This window comes from Phalacrocorax aristotelis, chromosome 3 (genome assembly GCF_949628215.1).
Source record: "Phalacrocorax aristotelis chromosome 3, bGulAri2.1, whole genome shotgun sequence".
Lineage (NCBI taxonomy): Eukaryota > Metazoa > Chordata > Aves > Suliformes > Phalacrocoracidae > Phalacrocorax > Phalacrocorax aristotelis.
This window is the reverse complement of record NC_134278.1, coordinates 99,331,181-99,349,184: the sequence shown is the minus strand read 5'-3', so window position 1 is coordinate 99,349,184 and position 18,004 is coordinate 99,331,181. Positions and strand designations below refer to the sequence as shown.

Here is an 18,004-nt window from a genome sequence, read left to right as displayed (position 1 = left end):
AAGCCCATTTTCATTTCACAATGCAAGCTCCAGTTTGACCATAATAGCTGGAGCCAAGGCCCAGGAGAGAGGCCCCTTTCCACCAATGCTCTCCTGCCAGCACTGCTCCAGGCTGATGCAAGGCAGACCCCCAGGCACAGCACGCTGCTCAGAGGCCAGCCCTTCTGGTCCAGTCCCAAAATAGCATGATGCATCAGGAAACAGAGTGAGTGGCTTCATTCTGACTTGAGCCTGAAAAACCTGTTCATGTGAAGCACATGGAAGTAGCAGACAAGTTCAATTCATTTGCAGTTTCCCTAACCAGTGCCCAAAGGGGCAGGACTAAACATCTTCAATAATTTCAGGCCAGCACTTCATCTTGGAAGTGCTGCAGCTTCTACAAGGAAAGCAACTCCATGCCTAAGGAGGGGAAAAAGGCAAGGCACCTTAGCTAGAGACTGGTTCAAGAAAAGGAAAGGCAAGCTTCACATGGTATTTATATTTCTATGGCATTCAACATCCATGAGGGCTGACCACAATACAATTAATCTTTGAACAGTGGGGTTTATGCTGAGCACGCCCTCAGTTCAAGCATTAAATCTGAGGGTCATTAGTTAGTGTATTTAAACCAGTCTCAGTAAACATAACTCCAGCCTCCACCCAGCTTGTTTGCATAGGTAAGATTAGAGTCTGTTACTTGCCAAATCACAGGAACTTCTCTCCATGTATCTGAAAGATAGGGGTATTCCAGGGCATTTGCTTATCACCTGGTTTTAGTGGAAAATTTAATCCCATTAAGTACACAGTTTGAATTACTGAATCCTGGTGTGGTCAGATTTCTATACCCAGGACACTGCCTTGGTACCAAACAAGTTCAGAATCACACTCAGAAATGCAGTTTCCTCCAGGTCTCCCTCAGGCAGCACTGAGCTGTAGCGCACAGCCATTAGTGTGGGGCAAGACACAACCAACTGCTCAAGACAACTTGACTTCTAGACACAAAAGAGCCAAAGCAGACAACCCCAGGTAGCTCTGCTGAGACCCTAACAGCACTCAGTATAGCAAGACAATCTTCTCGCATGTTGCTCAGGGCAGGGTAAGAGCATGCACAGGGAACATGCACAGGTCCTAAAAGCAGCCAAGATCAGCCTCCGCTCTCCATGACTTCAAGCTCTGTAAGGTTAGGTAAGGGATCAGATTATAAATATAGATAAATAGATTTTTCAGGACCAAGTAAGTTGGAGCACCACTTTGCTGCAGCCTTTCATACAGCAGGTAGGTAAAGGAAGATGAAAGGCAAAGATGCCGTCCCTCACTCTAACCTGATTCAGGTTTACAATCCCATAGGGCATGCTCTGAGGTCAGCCACATGCATGAAGCAGAAGTGTCTCCAGGTTCACAGGACAGCCTCAACTGACAGACCCAAATCTTTTAGGATTTTGCATTAGCCTAGCAAGCCAGCACACCTCAGACCTGAAACACAAGGACTGGCCATTATCTGGAAGGTTGACCATCCAACCCACTTTGGCAGTAAGAACCAAGCCAGTATGTTTGGAAAGCATTTTCAAACTTTATTTACAACTGTCACAGTGACAAAAATGTAGTTTGAAAAAAATGCTAGCTTCTCCCTGAGGCTCAAAAAAGAATTACAGAAATATAGAATGTATATCATACAACAGGAGGAGTTTTACTGGAGTGCTTTGTTCTTTAGATACGTTCAACAAATAGAAATATACACAATACTTTCAAAAAAAGGATGCAGACAGAAATATGCAAGTCTTTAGGGCAGACAGCAGGTCTGAAGTCCAAGGATTGCCATCTCATTGCTGCCCACATGGTATCTTTGTTATACAGCTTTGACTTTGTGGTACAGATGGTAGAGACCAATAGAGTAACACTTAGAAATAAGACAACTGGCTGGTATGCAGGTGTACAAGCTCATTCCAGTAAGACAGCAAGACTAGAACAAGTGTTACAGATACAACAGCTGAATCCATTGCTAGAGAAAATGGTATCACCACATCATGACCATTTGGCTATCAACTATCCACCAAGACAGGCAGGTAACGTGTATAACCAGGTCTGTGTTGCTGGACCAGAGACCAGCCACAGTGTAGGAACACTGCATTTCTCCTGCTTTGTGCTAACTCGTCTCCAAACTCCTATCTGTCTGAAACAGTTATGCAGAGCTGATAAATTATTGCCATTATGTTTAAACACAAGCAAGACAAGACTAAAACAATCCTGCCAATATGTTAAAAGCAGTCCCCAACCCCCACCAGCGTTTAACTACTCATGAGGTATTAAAAATACAAATACACACATGTCCAAATAGATTTTAAAAATGGAACTGGTTATAAGCAAAGGGTGGTGGCATTGGGATTATTATGAAAGTTTGGTTAAGGCCTTGACATTTCTTTTTCTCTTCCATGACCCCAAATTTGGTTTAGATGGTAACTGTTCTCATCCTGTCCCAAGACTGACTGGCTCCCAAGCTGGTCCCCAAAGCTGCGAGATCATCACTTTCCAGGAAAGCAGCAGGTTACCCTGCCTGGCATCAGACTGGCCTCTTCCCCAAACAGACAGATGACTTCTCCTTGGAGTAGGTTATGGTGAAGAGGACACAACCACAGACTTCACAAGCCAGTCTGCACTTCATTAAACACCCATGAACGTTTCACCCTTGCTATGAAGCAGAAACATCTTGTCTCAGGACACCCAGGCTAACCCTCTCCCAACAGACCCCTCCTGCAAACCCCCCTCTCCCACTGGTGATCCACACTAGATCTGGTGTTTCGTCTTTGGATTACCTCCAGGTCTGGCAGTACTCCCCCACCACACACCCCCCTACCAGCCTGTCCTGCACTGCCAGGGCTCTGATGAGGCCCTGCAGTACAAAGCTGGAGGAGATCCCCCACCCCAGCCCTCCCGAGTCCATTGACCAGCAAGTTGGAGACATGAAACCACACAGCCTCAAGGACACCAAGGTAAGGAGGCATAATCCCCACTCTGGCTTTGGGCACTGTACAAGACAAGATCAACCACAGCAGCCTCAGCAAATATGAGAGAAAAATCTGAGGTGTTCAAACCTACATGAGCTTTTGCTGCAGACAGAAGCATCTTTACATCTGATGCACATTACCTCACACTAACCACCTGCAAGATAAACAAGGGCCTCGCAGTAGAGATGACAAGCAGCAGCCTAACATTATCCTGCAATTACAGCTGTTCAGCATTGGAAAGTCTAAAGGCAAACAGAGGGGGAGAAAACAGCTTTGGGAAAAGTGGCTGGAAAACAGGCTCAACAGCAAGAGCAAGAAACCCAACTACTCCTATGGACACTTATGTTACCCTAGGAGGTGCTGAACCAGGGAGAGCTATAGGCCCCTCGTCAGTAGAGCATTTAGCCATGCTTCGCTATGGACACACTTCCACCCCCCGACACACAAAATGGAAGCTGTAAGAAAGGCAAATCTGAGAGATGACAGCTCTGATCTCGCACTTTTTAGCCAGAAGCAGCTCCTGGCTGAATGCTGCCACCTTCGGCTTTCCTCCCCCTCCCTGAGCTCCCCCCTCCAGCAGTCCTTGCATGGTCACCCTTTGCCATGTACTTGGAATTTCACTGCTGCCTCCGCCTCGGAAAAATACAGATAGTGATCTTGAGAACAGCAAACATTTCTCTGCGTTACTTCCTTCCTTCCTCAGGAGGTCTGGTGACACCAAGGGCTTCAGTTCTCGATACAGAGAATACAAAAAAACTAAGATCTTGCAGGTGCAAAATTGAACTTGTCTTTTTTTTTTAAAAAGACTTTCAAAAGAAGTGTGGCTCTTCCTTCAGAAGGGTGCGGTCCCTTGCCTCTCCTCAGATACCATTTATTGCTCCTTGTTGTTCTTCTTTGCATCTTCACAGTTTTCTTCCTCCTCTTCCTCCTCCTCCTCCTGCACGAGGAATTCTTCGGGTGGCCATCTCAGCTCACCACTCTCCACATCGCCCTCCGTCGGCTCCACCACGATTGAAGGCAGGCGGTCCTTCAGCTTACAGTAACGGTCGAAGTCCGAGGGATCAGGGAATATCTGAAAGAGCCAAGAAAGTCTGTGAGAGGGGCTGGGTTCAAGCAGTCTTAGCCAAAACTCAACTCTCAAGACACTTTGGTCTTCAGGGCAGACTAGTCTGGACACAGAGTAGGCCACTGAGTGATGGAAAGACTCTTGAACTTGTATATAAGCTTCTCTAATGTCTGAGTATTGGAAATAAGTGCTGCCCAAGAGGCTTCCAAAGCACATGCTTGCTCGGATAGCGCTCAAACAGGCATCTGCCCTTTCAGATATTTATCCAAATGCCTCACCCCCGCCACCACGGCTTTTGCGTTAATACTCATGAGTTTGCACACAGAGCTATCTCGACCAGAGGATCTGAGGTCTCATTTCCTGCTGCTGGTCAAGCTCCACACAACAGCCTTGTGCTCCAGGCTCTGCTGCTTAGAAGGGAGAGGAGGCATGTGGCAAGCCAGTGCTAGAGCAGTCCAGACCCTTGCAGCAAGGGCTTGCATTTGGTATTGTCCCAGGGCCACAGCACCAGAATGAAAGAAGTCCAAATGCATTTTACAGATAACTTTGGCAATGTTCTGCATGCTACAGCTACCATACATCAGCACTGAAACTCAGAGGGAGGACACTCATTTTGTGGAAGGGTTGGAGACAGGACCATATTTCTTAGGGCAGGAGGTACCTGTGGCATAGCCAGCAATTATGCATCCTGGTGCAAGGAAAATGAGGATGCCCTTGTCTTCAGCCCCCCAAGGTGCACAGAGCAGTGCTTTACACCTTCCCTCCCACAGCTTGCCACATGGGTGCACGTGCTCTACAGAAGCATCAGAGCCCAAATTCATCAGCAGTACCACTGGGATGCATGCTTTGATCCTAATAATAACCAAGGCAAAGACACAGGTCCAGCAAAAACTGGTACTGCAGTGTTAACAGGACATTTGTATGACTAAATTGCAGTGTGAACAGAAAAGGTTACTGTTTCTTATAAGGATGCCCTAACTAGGGGAACAGCTTCAAACCCCAGCTCATGCAGAAGAAATCTGCTGGGTGACAAGAACCAGTTGCCACATCAGACCCCCTGGTTGGTAACTAGGTTACCAACAATTATCACCTGTTTATTTCAAAAAATTTGATCAGAGTGCCCATCTCACATTACAGTTGCATTTAAACACCCCAAAGATAATCACAAAATGCATTTTCCCCTCCAGGCTGGGGAGGTGAGGTGTCAGGCACTGTACTTTTTTTGAACACAAGCTGCATTCAAGTGAGCCATCAAGAACATACTTGCAGGGAACAGCAGTGCCAGCCTCAGTTTGAGAGCAAAATCTCATCTGCTTTGATCTTTGTGGTTCCAGTTACAAAAGCAGGGTCCCTATCCAGGAGCCTGAGCATTAACCTCAAAGCATCATACTGCTCATGCCAATTATGCAGGTACCCACTACCTTGGGAAGCCCTGGCCCAAACCCCAAAGTGAAACATCATCCTATCAACTTGTTCTTCAGCCTAGCAATTATTAACCACACCACTAACTCCTTTCAATATTCAGTCTTCTGCTGTTCAGCCACGTTTCTTCCTCACATCCAGCCTGTGGTAACAGGCTACTAACCTGAGAAAGCCACGTGGCTGCTACTTCATGAAAAGTCAGGCAAGGTAACTTTGGGAGGGGATGCTCAGGCAAGCAATTCTGGAGGTAATGCACAACAGGAGGGCTCTTTGCAGACAGCCACCTGGCCCTGGTGACAGTGGTGCAGGAGCCCAGCTCCCATCCATATGGTTTTCAGGTGCACAGGCGCAAGGTCTTTGAATGCAGCCCCATTAACATGGGCACTGCAGTATGAGCTACTTGCTATTAGTCACTCTCAGCACAAGTGAGACTTTCTTGGAGCTTTGTTGCTTCTGCTTGGTCAAACAAAGGCAGTTTCAGTCACACAGTGCATTACTGGAAGTACAGACACTGTCTCTTAAGCATCTACTTGTTATCTAAACTCAGGATAGGAAAAAAATACCCTTGACATTACATGGTTTAGAAGGTTGCAATGGAAAAAGTAGTGCGGTTCAGGAGGTTACATAAGCTGAAAATATCATGAAAATAGCCTCCTGTGCAAGAAAAATAGCAGTATAATAATTAAACTAACCTTTGGCTGCTATCATTTTAAGCACATTAGGTCAAATTGGAGCAATTTCTTTGAAAACAGCCTGCCAGATTTTTTTCCAGAAACTAAGTAGTAGTCATTTCCTTACAAACAAATATCCCTGAAACGTGGTGTGCAGCTTTTTTAATAAAAAAAGCCCTAGCACAATCTTATCTCAAACAGCTGCAGGACAGGCCGAACCCAAGAAGGTCAGGATTTTTTCCACTAAGTCATGCTTTTTAATCGTCGAGGCAGCACGAAGTAAGATGTTGCAACTGCACTTTCAAGGGGTGTGGACAGTCAATGGAAAAAATATACAAAGGCAAATTTCCTCACATGTGATGAGCAGGACGACAGAGCAGGCCAAGCACAGGGACCAAAGGAAAAAAAGTTTCAGATTAAGACTGTTTACACATCTGGGGAAGCCAGGTGGAAGATTTACCCCAACCAGCCTCCCTACTCATCCTAAAATAAGCTGTGTTGCCAAGCTCTTCATAAAAAGATACACAAGCACCAGCTTTCTGCTGTCCCACACCAGTAGTACCACGCTGCCTTTGTTGGTCCCGTATGCCTGATCTGGTCCCGCTCCAGATTTAGACAATGGGAAGTAAAAAAACAACTCAAACTTGCAGCCAGGTCCCCACTGGGAATACAGCAGCTCAGGTCTGACCTGCAAGCTGTGCACCCTTTTTCACAGCAGGCAGCACAGCTTGTCTAGCAAAACCTGCCTACAAGTCTTTCTGCTCATGTTACTCAGCTCAGGCATGTGGGAGGATGGCTTTGCATCTCCCCACCACCCAAAGAGTACAGCAGCAATGGGTTAACTTCTCCCCCTCATTTATCAGAGGGAGCCACCTTGCACACAGCTGAAGCAGATGCCTACTCCTGCCCAGTCTGGTCACTTGATGGGGGAAAATGACAACCACCAACTGGTTGTAAAGGCTACCTGAAAGCAAATTTAGCAGCAATTAAAAGGTATCTTCTTCCTCCCCCTCACTCGCATGACACAGCACAAGGGGCTGCAACTGCATCTGCAGAGCCTCCCCTTCTGTAGCTGAGCCCCAACTCCTGGCCCATGGAAAGGCACATCCAACACCTTTAGAGCCCACAGAGGACACATATTGCTTCTTACACTACTCAACACAGCTTCTTGCTCACAGCAAGACTAGTTTTCACAGGCCTCTCCCCCTTATGTCTTGGTAACTGCTCTCCTCACACAAATCATCACGTACAAATCAACCAAACTCTCGCCTTGCAAAAAAAAGGGCAGGGAAAAACAACTTGAAATGAAAACTTGAAATAATTTTAGAAAGATCATGTTTGCCTCTATTTCAGATGATCTAGCTCTACTATCCTTGAATGAAGTCTTGGCAACAAGAATGGAAAGTTTTCATCGCCCTGGGGAGGCTCATACCCTCTCTCGGCATTCACAGGGATGGAGAAACACCAAAAGCAGGGGAGATGTCAGACAGTTAAGAGGATTAGCTCAGAGTTACCATAATCCAAGTGACACTTGTAAATTTAAAACAACTTCCACATGTGTACTCCATACCAACACCCATAGTTAAAAATGCTTGTCTCCCCTCCCATGGGGCTGAAAAATATTTCAATTATGTTACAGGGAGACTAAGGTAATAAGATCTTTCCATATTAAGTTACTGTTTTGGGGAAAAGCTTTGCTTCATTGTAATACTACACAAGACTGGAAAGTCTGGACTGAGAGACATACCACTTCAGGTACAGGATACACCCCTAATGTACACATCACTCATCCACCCAGTACTAAAAAAAGCTAAGCTTTGTGACTTGACAGCAGTATCAAGTCAATATTCCAAACACCAAATCAGCATTTAAGTTCTTGAAACTGCTGTTAAGAAGCATGGCAAGATCGTTTCAGGAAATAATAAGTAATCTCTGTGTCCTCTTTGGCGGACTTTTTCAGCTGTAAGAAGCAGTGCTAATACATACATTTAGTCCTACAGCAGCCATGACTCGAAACTGAGCTCCATCTAGCACGCACACAGCAGCCTGTGACTCAGGTTTATGAACTATGGCAACTCCCCAGTCACAGACAGATTGTCCCGTGTTGGGGGACAGTGGCTGGGAAACTTCATACATCATAACAATTTTCCCAAGTAACAAGGCATCAAGTAAGGAGGAAAACACACGCACTGAGATGTCCTGATTAGCTGCAGTCTTCAGTTTGCATTTCAGTGGAACAGTTTTTTGCACAGCAGAGCTGCAAGCATGATTAGTTTTGGTTCTGTTTATCCCATACCCTGCCTCTGCCTTCATTTCAGGTTTCAGACTCTGGAATACATATTCACTCAGCCTACTGATCTTGCCTAGTAACCATGCATTGGAAGTGCTATGGACAAAGTTATCCTAAACTCACTTGCTATCACCACCTTTTTGCAGCCCAGTCTCAAGACGTTCCGCAGTAGCAAGTGCCCACTTTAATACAGGACTCCCCCCACCAACAAATCAAGGCTGCAGACATGAAGCACCTTACAAGCAAACACCACAATTAGAGAGGAAGCTCAATTTCCCCCCTTTTCCATCAGGCCCTAAGTCAGTAACATGTTGGTCCCTCAGTTTAACTAGGGCAATGCAGCAGATGCAGCTAAAACTACTGAGCAGCAAGCACCACAGCTCCTTGGGAAAGTCAGTGCTTCACTAGTGCTGGTGAAGAGGTGTTGCATTCACCAGAAATTATTTCCCCACGAGACAGATGACCCAAGATTTTGCCACAGACAGTGGATGGAGCATTAAGCCTATTTACCTAGATTCAGTGTGACGTGATTCACAGCTAGCTGTGGCTGTGATTAACCTAGACAGAGCTCAGCATGATGCGATCATGACTTAAAGAGCTCAAGTTCCCCATGACAACCAAACCCAAGCTGATGGCATGAGAGGCAAGCTCAGCTTCTGCATGCCAATCTCTTAAAAGGGAGCCTAAGGTCCCACAGGACCAGCAAGCCAGCCAGCAGCAAAGTGGCACACTCAACTCTGGACACATCATTTACTCAAAATAAAAGCTTTGGGCATCAAAGTATTTTCAGTTGTGCTCAGACCCTACTCCACTTCCAAGAAGCAAGGCAGGACTCAGGTCGAGGTACTGTTCTGACAACAGCTCCACAGAATGATTAATTCAGCCTCGGTTTCAGTAGCATTGTTCATGCGGCTGTGAGATGGCATCAGAGGACAAGCTGGCAGAGTGCTGATGAGGCTTTTTGGAGAACGGCTATATCTAGTGGCTGGAAAATAGAAAACGGTACATTAGCTCCGACTGGCAGTGAAAAAGGCCCAGCTCGCCGGAGACTGGGAGGCAGGACACACATGAAGCCCTCCATAGGCACATCTGTTTGTAGCAGGGGCATCTTGAACGATCAGCTGCATTTCAACAAGTTTTTTGTTTAGTAAGTCCCATGGGAATTATGGGACATCTATTAAAGATCCAGAAATAGCTCCTCACTGCAGGCACAAGACCTAGCATGACATCATCTCTTCAGCTGCATCTTCTGTTTTGTCTATGCTGCCCTGCTCTGAGACTCATGCCCTGATTTCACCATTCACTTCTGCTCGGGCCTTTTAAATCTGTTGGCTGAACCATCTTCAGGGGGCTCAGAGAGCAGTTTTACATCACAAATACAGTAATAAACCTGCTTCACATAGAAAGGTTTTGAAATTAGCACATTAGCTTACAAACATTTTGCATATTAACTGGAAAAGGGCATTTCTATGTTGAGAAAGCACATTTTGCAAGTGAAACTACAAATTACTAAGCCTGCACAGGCAACTCTTATCACTGATATGACTTCTGCAGCCTGAGTTTTCACAGCATTGCTTAAAGAGCAGTGATGGCCAGTCCACCAAAGGCCAGGAAGCTTCACCGGGGGAATGCACACCTTCAGCTGATGTCCAGACAGACTGATGCTCCAGAGCATGAGCAGAGGCAAGGGTGTGGAAGAGGCAGAAGGAAAAAGTCAACAAGCCAAACTTCCTCCATAACCAGTGAGACAGAAGTCCTGAAGTTTAGTGAACTCCATGGGACAGAGGAATCAGATTGCTGAAGTTTACACTCTAGGAGTTTGTTTCCTCAGTTTACTTCTACATAAAAGCAAAAATACTTTGAAACAGTACTGTTGCACAAGTCTGTCTGCAGCAGACACTGATGTGCTTTACAATTCCAGCAAAGCTGCTGTGCCATCTCCTCTAGTCCAGACAGTTTCATGCCTGCATAGGGTGGTAGAAGCAGCCCCCCTAGACTCATTGCTAAGAACCCTCAGATCAACTCCCAGGCAGTCCCTGCTCTACGCAGCCCAAGGAGGGACATTTTGAACCTCATTTTGAGGTCATCTCTGCAGTAAAATAAATATAAGTTCTACTGCTAGAGCAAGAGGAACTTTTGAAATTAAAAGCTTGCCTCTCCCAGTTCTGGCTCCACTTTATTTTTTGCCTCTCGTAGCCAGCCAAGGGTTGTTACACTCACATGGTGAGTGCCCAACTCTGCAGACGAGTGGAGGAAGATGTTGCAGCTTAGAACAACAAGCCTCAGTGTAGGAGCAGTCATGCTCCATTAGCCCTGTCTGGTTTTAAGTTATTGCACTACAGCCCTCAGACTAGCATACTATTTTCCATGTACCAAACTCTTTCCATCAGCAAGATGAAGCACAAAGTGCCAAAGTCTGAGGTAGAGCAAAGAGTTCACGGTGCGATTTACATCAGATTTGTCCTTGCTGTTCTACCTTGATTTTTCAACTCTAAGGATGCTTTCAACTTACCTTGACGTCACACTGTCATTCTCAGCCTAGCAGCCAGAGGAGGAAGGCTGAAGCCTGCTCCCCAATCCTCTTTACAGTAAACTGACTTAGAGGCAGGCTGCACACACAGCCCACACACCACTAGTGCCCCAGGAAGGTCTTCCATTTCAACACCTCAGCCCTTTTGGCCATCGGTTTGGCTTACAACAAAGTGAAGAACCAGCAGGCAGTTCCCAGCTCTTGCAGGCATTTGAAAAAAGTCATAGATGACTAGACCACTACAGAGGAAAGATCCAGGGTACATAAACCCTGCATAGATATGAGGCATCAGCATTAATGACTCACACACCTTCAGGTTAAGATGATCCACTCAAAACTGAACAGGCCTGTTCCCCAATTGGCCCAAGCAGACTTATCAAGGTCATTAGCACTTGGGGGAAAACCTCACTGAAGTAATCATTAGAACAAGCAGGGCACCTAGATTCTGCCTCTCACTGGAAAATCTGGATAGGTAAATAGCAGCATTTGACCTGACTGGGTTAAGCCTCTTCCCACAGTGACCCATAAAGACAACTGAACATCCCATGTAAGCTAGCTTGGTTAGAAACCTGAAGCAATCATCCTCATTGCTGTACACTCCCTCTACAGGAAAGAGAGGCCATATGCTTCCCACTAACTCAAGCACTGAAGCACAGCACAGATATTTCCACGCACAGACAATAAACCAAACAACTTGTACTATACAGATCCAGACTTCTGACCAAAAAAAGCAATGCATCCCCTTTTCCTCCTGCAGCTTTGGCTTCTGCTAGAGGCCTCAGCCGTGGCCCACAGTTCAGCTGATTTCATGCTTCACTGCACTGTTACTGCCTTGTAGCTCATTTTTCAGACGTAAATATGCAGGCATACAACAGCACACCTCATTTGAATGCACACACAGAGCAACTGCCTCTGTGCAGGTTGTGTAACATCTGCAAAGGAAGAGCCCTGCATTGGGATGTGCCATTAAGAGTCACCCGATGCACAGACCAGATGCAAGTCATCTGCATGCACTGAGCACCTATGCTAAATCTCATCAACAAGTCTCCTGGAAAAGTAGGAAAACATGGGTCTGGTAGGCTAAGATGCACAACTCACCCTTTGATTAACTATAAATTGGGAAATGAAAGGAATATTAAGACCAAAGGATTTATGCTCAAGCTAGTTTCTAAGACCACCTCTTCACTCCAGTCAGTGAGATAGAGGTTAATAGCTAATTACATTGTTAACAACTTTCAGAATGAATACACCTCATGGCTTCAGGTACTGGTATCTCTAGTTACATTTTGAGGCTTGTTTAGGCTGTTCCTGGCCTCACTGACTGACCATTAACCCTCTCAAACAGGCCTGTCAGTCAGGAAAACCAAGGAATAGATCAAAATATTCGAGTGCCATATAAACACCTCCCTCCTGCTTCAGGCAGATCATTTGTATGCCGCATTACAAAGAGATCCCGGAGTCCTCTCAGCCCAGCAAGTGGGGCGAATCCTTCTTTAACTTATCTCCCCACCTCCCACTGAGACCCCGTGAATGCTGAATGAGTAGGGGCTCAATCGCTTCAGAAATAACCAACTCCTTCACCAATCCAGTCTGATCTAGAACGATATTTTAGACAGCCGGCTCCTGCCAAGCAAGCATTCCAGTCTGTTGACTAGTTCTCACTACAGCAAGACCTGCTATTGGGTCAGGCTATGGAAAGGTACGTTAGACTGAGTTTGCAATCCAGCCCGGGCAATTCCGTAAGGAATTACTGCCTAAGCATCCAGCAAAACACTCACCTGATACGACAGGCCATCCTTGCGGGGGCTTAGCCCAATCTCATCCATAGTTGGGGTGTTCATCATCACTTCGGTCATTTCAGCTGATCTCAGATAATCAGGGCTAGAAACAAAAGACAGCATTCAAATGATCTGAGGGGCTCCAGAAGGGCTGAGCAAGATTTAAGCAGCATTAGGAAAGAAAAGCAGGCAGAAGAGGCTGTCCGCAGTCTATTTCTGGTCCCTTCCTTCCTGTCCCCCCTTGGAAGGCGGTGGAAAGAGCCCGTAAGCCGGCCCTACACCCCCAGGAACAACTCCCCGACTTTCTCCCCAAGAGCACAGCTCAAGAACACCTCGGGAGGCTTTAACAGCAGCGGTTCACTTTTAGCTCCGCTTCCTCCAGCGCTGCCCCCTAAGGGGGGAAAGTAAAAAAACACAGTAAATAAGTGCAAGCGCTAGGGTTTTTTGTTCTTTTTCTTTTTTTTAAGCTAGTGTGCTTTAGCTCCTGCTGACTTATTTTACAACCTCAGGGACTTCCACACTAGCGGAGCGCACGGCGCCAATTCCAGCTCCGCTTTTACAGCCTTAATGGCATTTCCAGCTCGGGAAAGCGAATTCCCACAGTTCGCAGCTCCTCTATCGCGGCTCATCCCGCCGTCGCTCAGCCGGCGCCGCCGCTACGAGCCTCTTCTCTCCCGCGTTTGGAAAAATCACGTCGCGGTGCTCGCTCCACGCTGCGCCTCCCGGGGCACACGCGGAGGCTCCACTTCAAGCCACCCACGGAACCCCTGGGGTAGAGCCTCCTCCCACCCGTGGGGCGCGATCCTCTCCCCCCCCCCTCCACGCGGGAAGCGCCCACTCACCAGGGCAGGGGACACAGCACAGACATGAAGTCGCGGCGGAGGTTGCCCCGCGCCCTCGGGGGTGGGGGTGGCTCCCAGGCCCACGGCGCGGACCCGCAACAAGAAAGGCTATGGGGCACGGGCGGACACTGCTGCGCTACCCGGACCCACCGCAACCCCACCGCCCCCTTCCCGCTCACGCCGCCGCCTCCCGTCTGAGCCCAGCGGTCGCCGCCGCGCTGCTTTAAATGGCCCTGGGGGGTGGGGCCTCAGCGTCCCCTCCCCTCCGCTTGACGTCAACATTTTCATGAATGGCTTCGGCGCGCGCTGCGTTGCGGGGGGTGGGGAGGTTCATTATACCTCACCCTGGCTGTGAGGGGCGCGGTGGGGTGCGCCCCCTCCCCACCCCCCCGAACCGGGGCGGGGATGCACCGAGGATTGCCCCGAGCATCACCCGGGGCAGGGCTGGGTTTCACCCGCGGGAGAAGAAGCCCCCTTCATGGGGGTGATGGCGGAACGGAGGGGGGCCTGGGGCAGGCTACGGGTGATGGCGGGGCGTCAGCCGGCCTGCTGCTGCAGCCGGAGGGAGCTCTGGCACACGCCCATGGCCCAGAGCGGTGTCAGCGGCCGCCCGACCCTGTTCCTCTGAGCACCTTCCCTGCCCAACACCTCTAGCTGGAGTAGCAGCAGAGTGAGAAGCTTCACCATGCCGAGCTATATTTAGCAAAACAATGTGAATCAATAACGGGAAGGTGCAGGAGGAGAAGGAGGCAAATCCATTTGCTGCCCGGGAAACAAGAGTACCGTGGGCAGCTATAGGTGAAGCATGTTTCCTGCCTAACCCTCCCAACATGAAACTGCTGGAAAACAAAACATGTCTTTGGGCAAAAGGCCTGGGCACCCCCAAACACAGCTGAAGTCCTGACTATGCATTGACCCGCTGGTGGTGCTCATGCAGCGCCCTGAGGAATGGGCTGTGCCCCAAGGCAGATTCCTGCAGAGCAGGACTTAGCCATGGGACAGACCAGGCCCTCTGAGGCTGCTGAGAGATGCTTGGTGGTTTTGGGGACTATTCTTCCCTCTGTTTCCTCACCCAGCAAGCAGTATCTTGTTGGCAGGTAATGTTTAGTGCAGGGACTGTTTTTGTTCCACCTGTTCTGTGCTGCTGCTCAGACTGCCAGCAAAGTGGATAACCAAGCACAAAACTACAAACTGTTCTCATGTTACCGTGCCTCACTATCAAATGCAGAGCATACATCTGCTGCAATACTTCATATACGCGTCTACTCATGGGCATATACACATTATTTGCCATGGTGTTTAAGTGCTAACAAGTGCAAGTTCAGTGTTTCTGGAGGGAGGCTTTGCCCTCAGCTCCACTCAGCCAATCCCCAGACTGTGTATAAATGTATGCATACATACGTGCATGTGTTTCCTCGGACCGGATAATTTAATCTTCTTAGATTCATATTATATAATGGGAGCATATGTGGGTGTTTTACATCAGGCTTCAGCAAGCTGCTGCTTTGTGCCAGATTAAAATGAATCACAAGGAGCTGATCTAGCCCCTGCAGATGCATGGAAATTCAGGTGGGTGTGGGTGAGGTCGCTGCAAAGGGCCATCGGTAACCTTCCACAAGCTTAATGGGAGGGAAGCAGCAGGGTAGACTTGGTACACACAGTCCTCTTGCCCCTGTTGAGCCTCCTGACCATGGGGTTTGGAGCTGGGGAGGGGAGTGAGAAGACAACCAAGCCTCCAAAGCCCTGGGGAAAAGGCCCATCTGCATTTCACCGGCCTGGCCGCTGTGATCCCCTCTCCCTGCTGCATACCCTGGGACACACACACTCACAATTACTGGCTTTGCTAATTTCTGCCCTAAAAGAACAACAAAGACATGACTTTTAAAAGACTTTTTTGAAGTGGAATGGTCTAAGTCAGTGCCTGGTGGTACATGCAGGGGCTGGGAGACCACTCTGGGAGAAGGAGAGAGGCAGGGCACTTCAGGCAATGTCAATCCATATTATGAGTTCTCCTAAAATTAACTTTACAGCCTTCCAAGTGCCCTCATCTCCCACTGTGTCCAGCTGAAACATGGGACGCAACATGGGGCCATAGCTCAATTCCCTGGGATATTTGATCAGAAACAAGCCTTCCTGTCTCCCTCAGACATACACATACTTCCTATGGGTTTCCTGGTCTTGTCCATAAAAAATAAAAGCCAATGAAAACCCCACATGCCCCCAGGTCTCTCTTGTACCAGGCACACCGAATTGTCTCTCTAAATGCCCTCCTATTCTTGGCAGGGCTTGAGGTCCAAGGTTTTTCTCTCCTTGGAAAGCATGTTCCTTTAAATAGCTAATTCTTGATACACCCGAGCCCACAAAGGGATATCAGGACAGGACTGGGGCTTGCCCTCCCCTCCACCCACCCTCCAGGGCTCCTGCAGCCACCACTGACAAAGAGCAGCTCAGATCAACTCTTCATCCATATCCTCTGGACGCCTGTTCTGCCATCCCAGCTGGCACAGGCAGATAGTTTTGTGGTTCTACCTAGATAACAGCCTTTTTTTGGGAAAAAAACCCAAACAAAAATCCCCGGGCGCGGACTATTTCCCAGCAATTTGGTGAGAACGTTGGCCCCAGCCCTGGCCAATTCCCATTGGGAGGCCTGGGGATTGGTGCTTTTATTGCTCGCTTTGGCTCTAAGCCACCGCAAGATTTATTCATGTGATTAACCATAAGCGTGTTAATAGTCCTTTTGAAAGAAAAGGCACACCTCCAGTGATTTCCATCAACTGTGCCTGGGTGCTTTGCTGGATCAGGCACAGCTTAAACATCCCCCCACCCCCCAAGTGTATTGTTCCTTGGGCGAGCTGTGTACAGGGAACACTGCACCTTTGGCCCTTCTCTTGGGGGAAGTCTTTGTGAAGGTATTCAGGTATCCCAGGGATGGGGGATGTTTTATAAGCCTGGGGAGGTGTTCTCCATGCAGGGAAGTTGTCCTGTAATAGCTGTGCCTCCTTCTTCTTTGCTTGCCCCAGCCAGGTATGAAAAGCTGGGGCTATAGAGGCAGAGAAGGAGGAGCTGTTTTACCCTCATTTGTAGCACCTACCTTAATAAGAGCAAGCTTTCCCTTGTAGATAAGCCTTATATCAATGTCTGGGCTGAAAGTGAGGGAGCCCCATTAACCCTTGAGCTGCTGAGCCACCACCTTAGAAATCTGTGTGTCCAAACAGTTTTCATTACATCCCAGATCCTAAAAGGCCAAATTCTCACTCCTCTTGGGGCAAAGCAAGAGGAGTTTCCTGCCATCCATGGCTCCAACAGCCATGAAGAAGTGCATGGGAGAAGAGAATAAAATGGAATCAGATCAAAGTATTTAACTGCAAATAAGAATGAACCAGTGACCAGAGCAAGATGCAAACACTTCAAAGTGCCATTTTTTGCCTTTTGTTTTCAGCCAGTTTTAGTAAATGGAGCCCAGCCTGCCCTGATTTCCACTTTTTTCCTCATCTCAGGTGCTCACTCGACTCCTGTTTCACTGCTGCGTGTTTTTGCATTAAACACTTGGGACTACCCAGTCACCCGGGGGTAGAAGCAGCAGCACTTGGACTCTCAGCTGGGGTAAACTGATTTCCAGGGCACTGAGCTGATTAAAAACAGATGAGCTCTCATGGTTTTTTAATTTTTTTCTTCAGTTAATTTTATAAATCCCTGTAATATTTTGAGGTTTGGGACAGTATAAACCAACGGAAGACAAACAAGTGTAACAGCCGTTCACTCGTACATTACAAACTGGCAGCAATCTAGCAGGAGCAGCACGCCAGTGAAGAACAGACCATCACTATCCTGACAGAGGCATTTGTGCATAGCCAAAGCTAAGGAGAAATAAATCTACTGGGGGGTCATTTCCCCAGGTTTTCCCCTAACCTGCCTGCAACATATGACTTTTCATTGGGTTTACCTTCAACCACGCAAATATAACCATACTACTTGTCCAGATTTAGATCCAACGGCCACAGGGGCTAACAGCATGATAGTCATGGGTCTGAGCATCCCTGAAGCAGCACTGGCAACCCAAACCTTCCACAGCCATACACGCTGCTGCCTCCCTTTCGCCGAGGGGGTAAGTAAGGCTGCGCGAGGCGACGTGACCAGCACAGGGTCACCCCCGGGGTCACCGCCATTCAGGAGCGGAGCTTGCTGGCTCCTGTCTCCCAGCCAGTGTCACGAATCCTATGGGGAAAGTTTCTAGTGAAAAAATAAACTCTTCCCACTCAGAATTTAAAAACAAAACCATGGAAACATTGCTCTCCATCCTGATGTTTTGCAAAAAGTTATTTTAACAAATTTAAATTTGGGGCTTTATTTGACCGGCCAGTGCCCTTTGAAATAGTTGAATCCAAGCCATCGCCGCAACCATATCAGAGCCAGGCCTCAAGCTC

General features: G+C 47.9%; 1 protein-coding gene across 1 annotated transcript; it reads right to left on the bottom strand.

Annotated features, from left to right (window-relative positions):
• Nucleotides 1-1,527: 1,527 nt before the first annotated feature.
• LBH (LBH regulator of Wnt signaling pathway) lies at nucleotides 1,528-13,770 on the bottom strand. The gene is made up of 3 exons (XM_075088677.1): nucleotides 13,581-13,770; nucleotides 12,739-12,841; nucleotides 1,528-4,053 (listed from the first exon to the last, which is right to left on the bottom strand). The coding sequence occupies exons 1-3, from the start codon at nucleotides 13,604-13,606 to the stop codon at nucleotides 3,853-3,855; spliced, it is 330 nt and encodes a 109-aa protein (XP_074944778.1). The 5' UTR covers nucleotides 13,607-13,770; the 3' UTR covers nucleotides 1,528-3,852.
• Nucleotides 13,771-18,004: the final 4,234 nt, after the last annotated feature.

What these genes read in the sequence shown, in the direction of transcription:
- LBH (XM_075088677.1), bottom strand. Translation starts at nt 13,606, where the DNA reads ATGTCTGTGCTGTGTCCCCTGCCCTG. An exon ending in GTGCTGTGTCCCCTGCCCTG is followed by an intron (nt 12,842 to 13,580) that starts GTGAGTGGGCGC and finishes TTTTGTTTCTAG; the next exon opens with CCCTGATTATCTGAGATCAG. An exon ending in AGGATGGCCTGTCGTATCAG is followed by an intron (nt 4,054 to 12,738) that starts GTGAGTGTTTTG and finishes TGGCTCTTTCAG; the next exon opens with ATATTCCCTGATCCCTCGGA.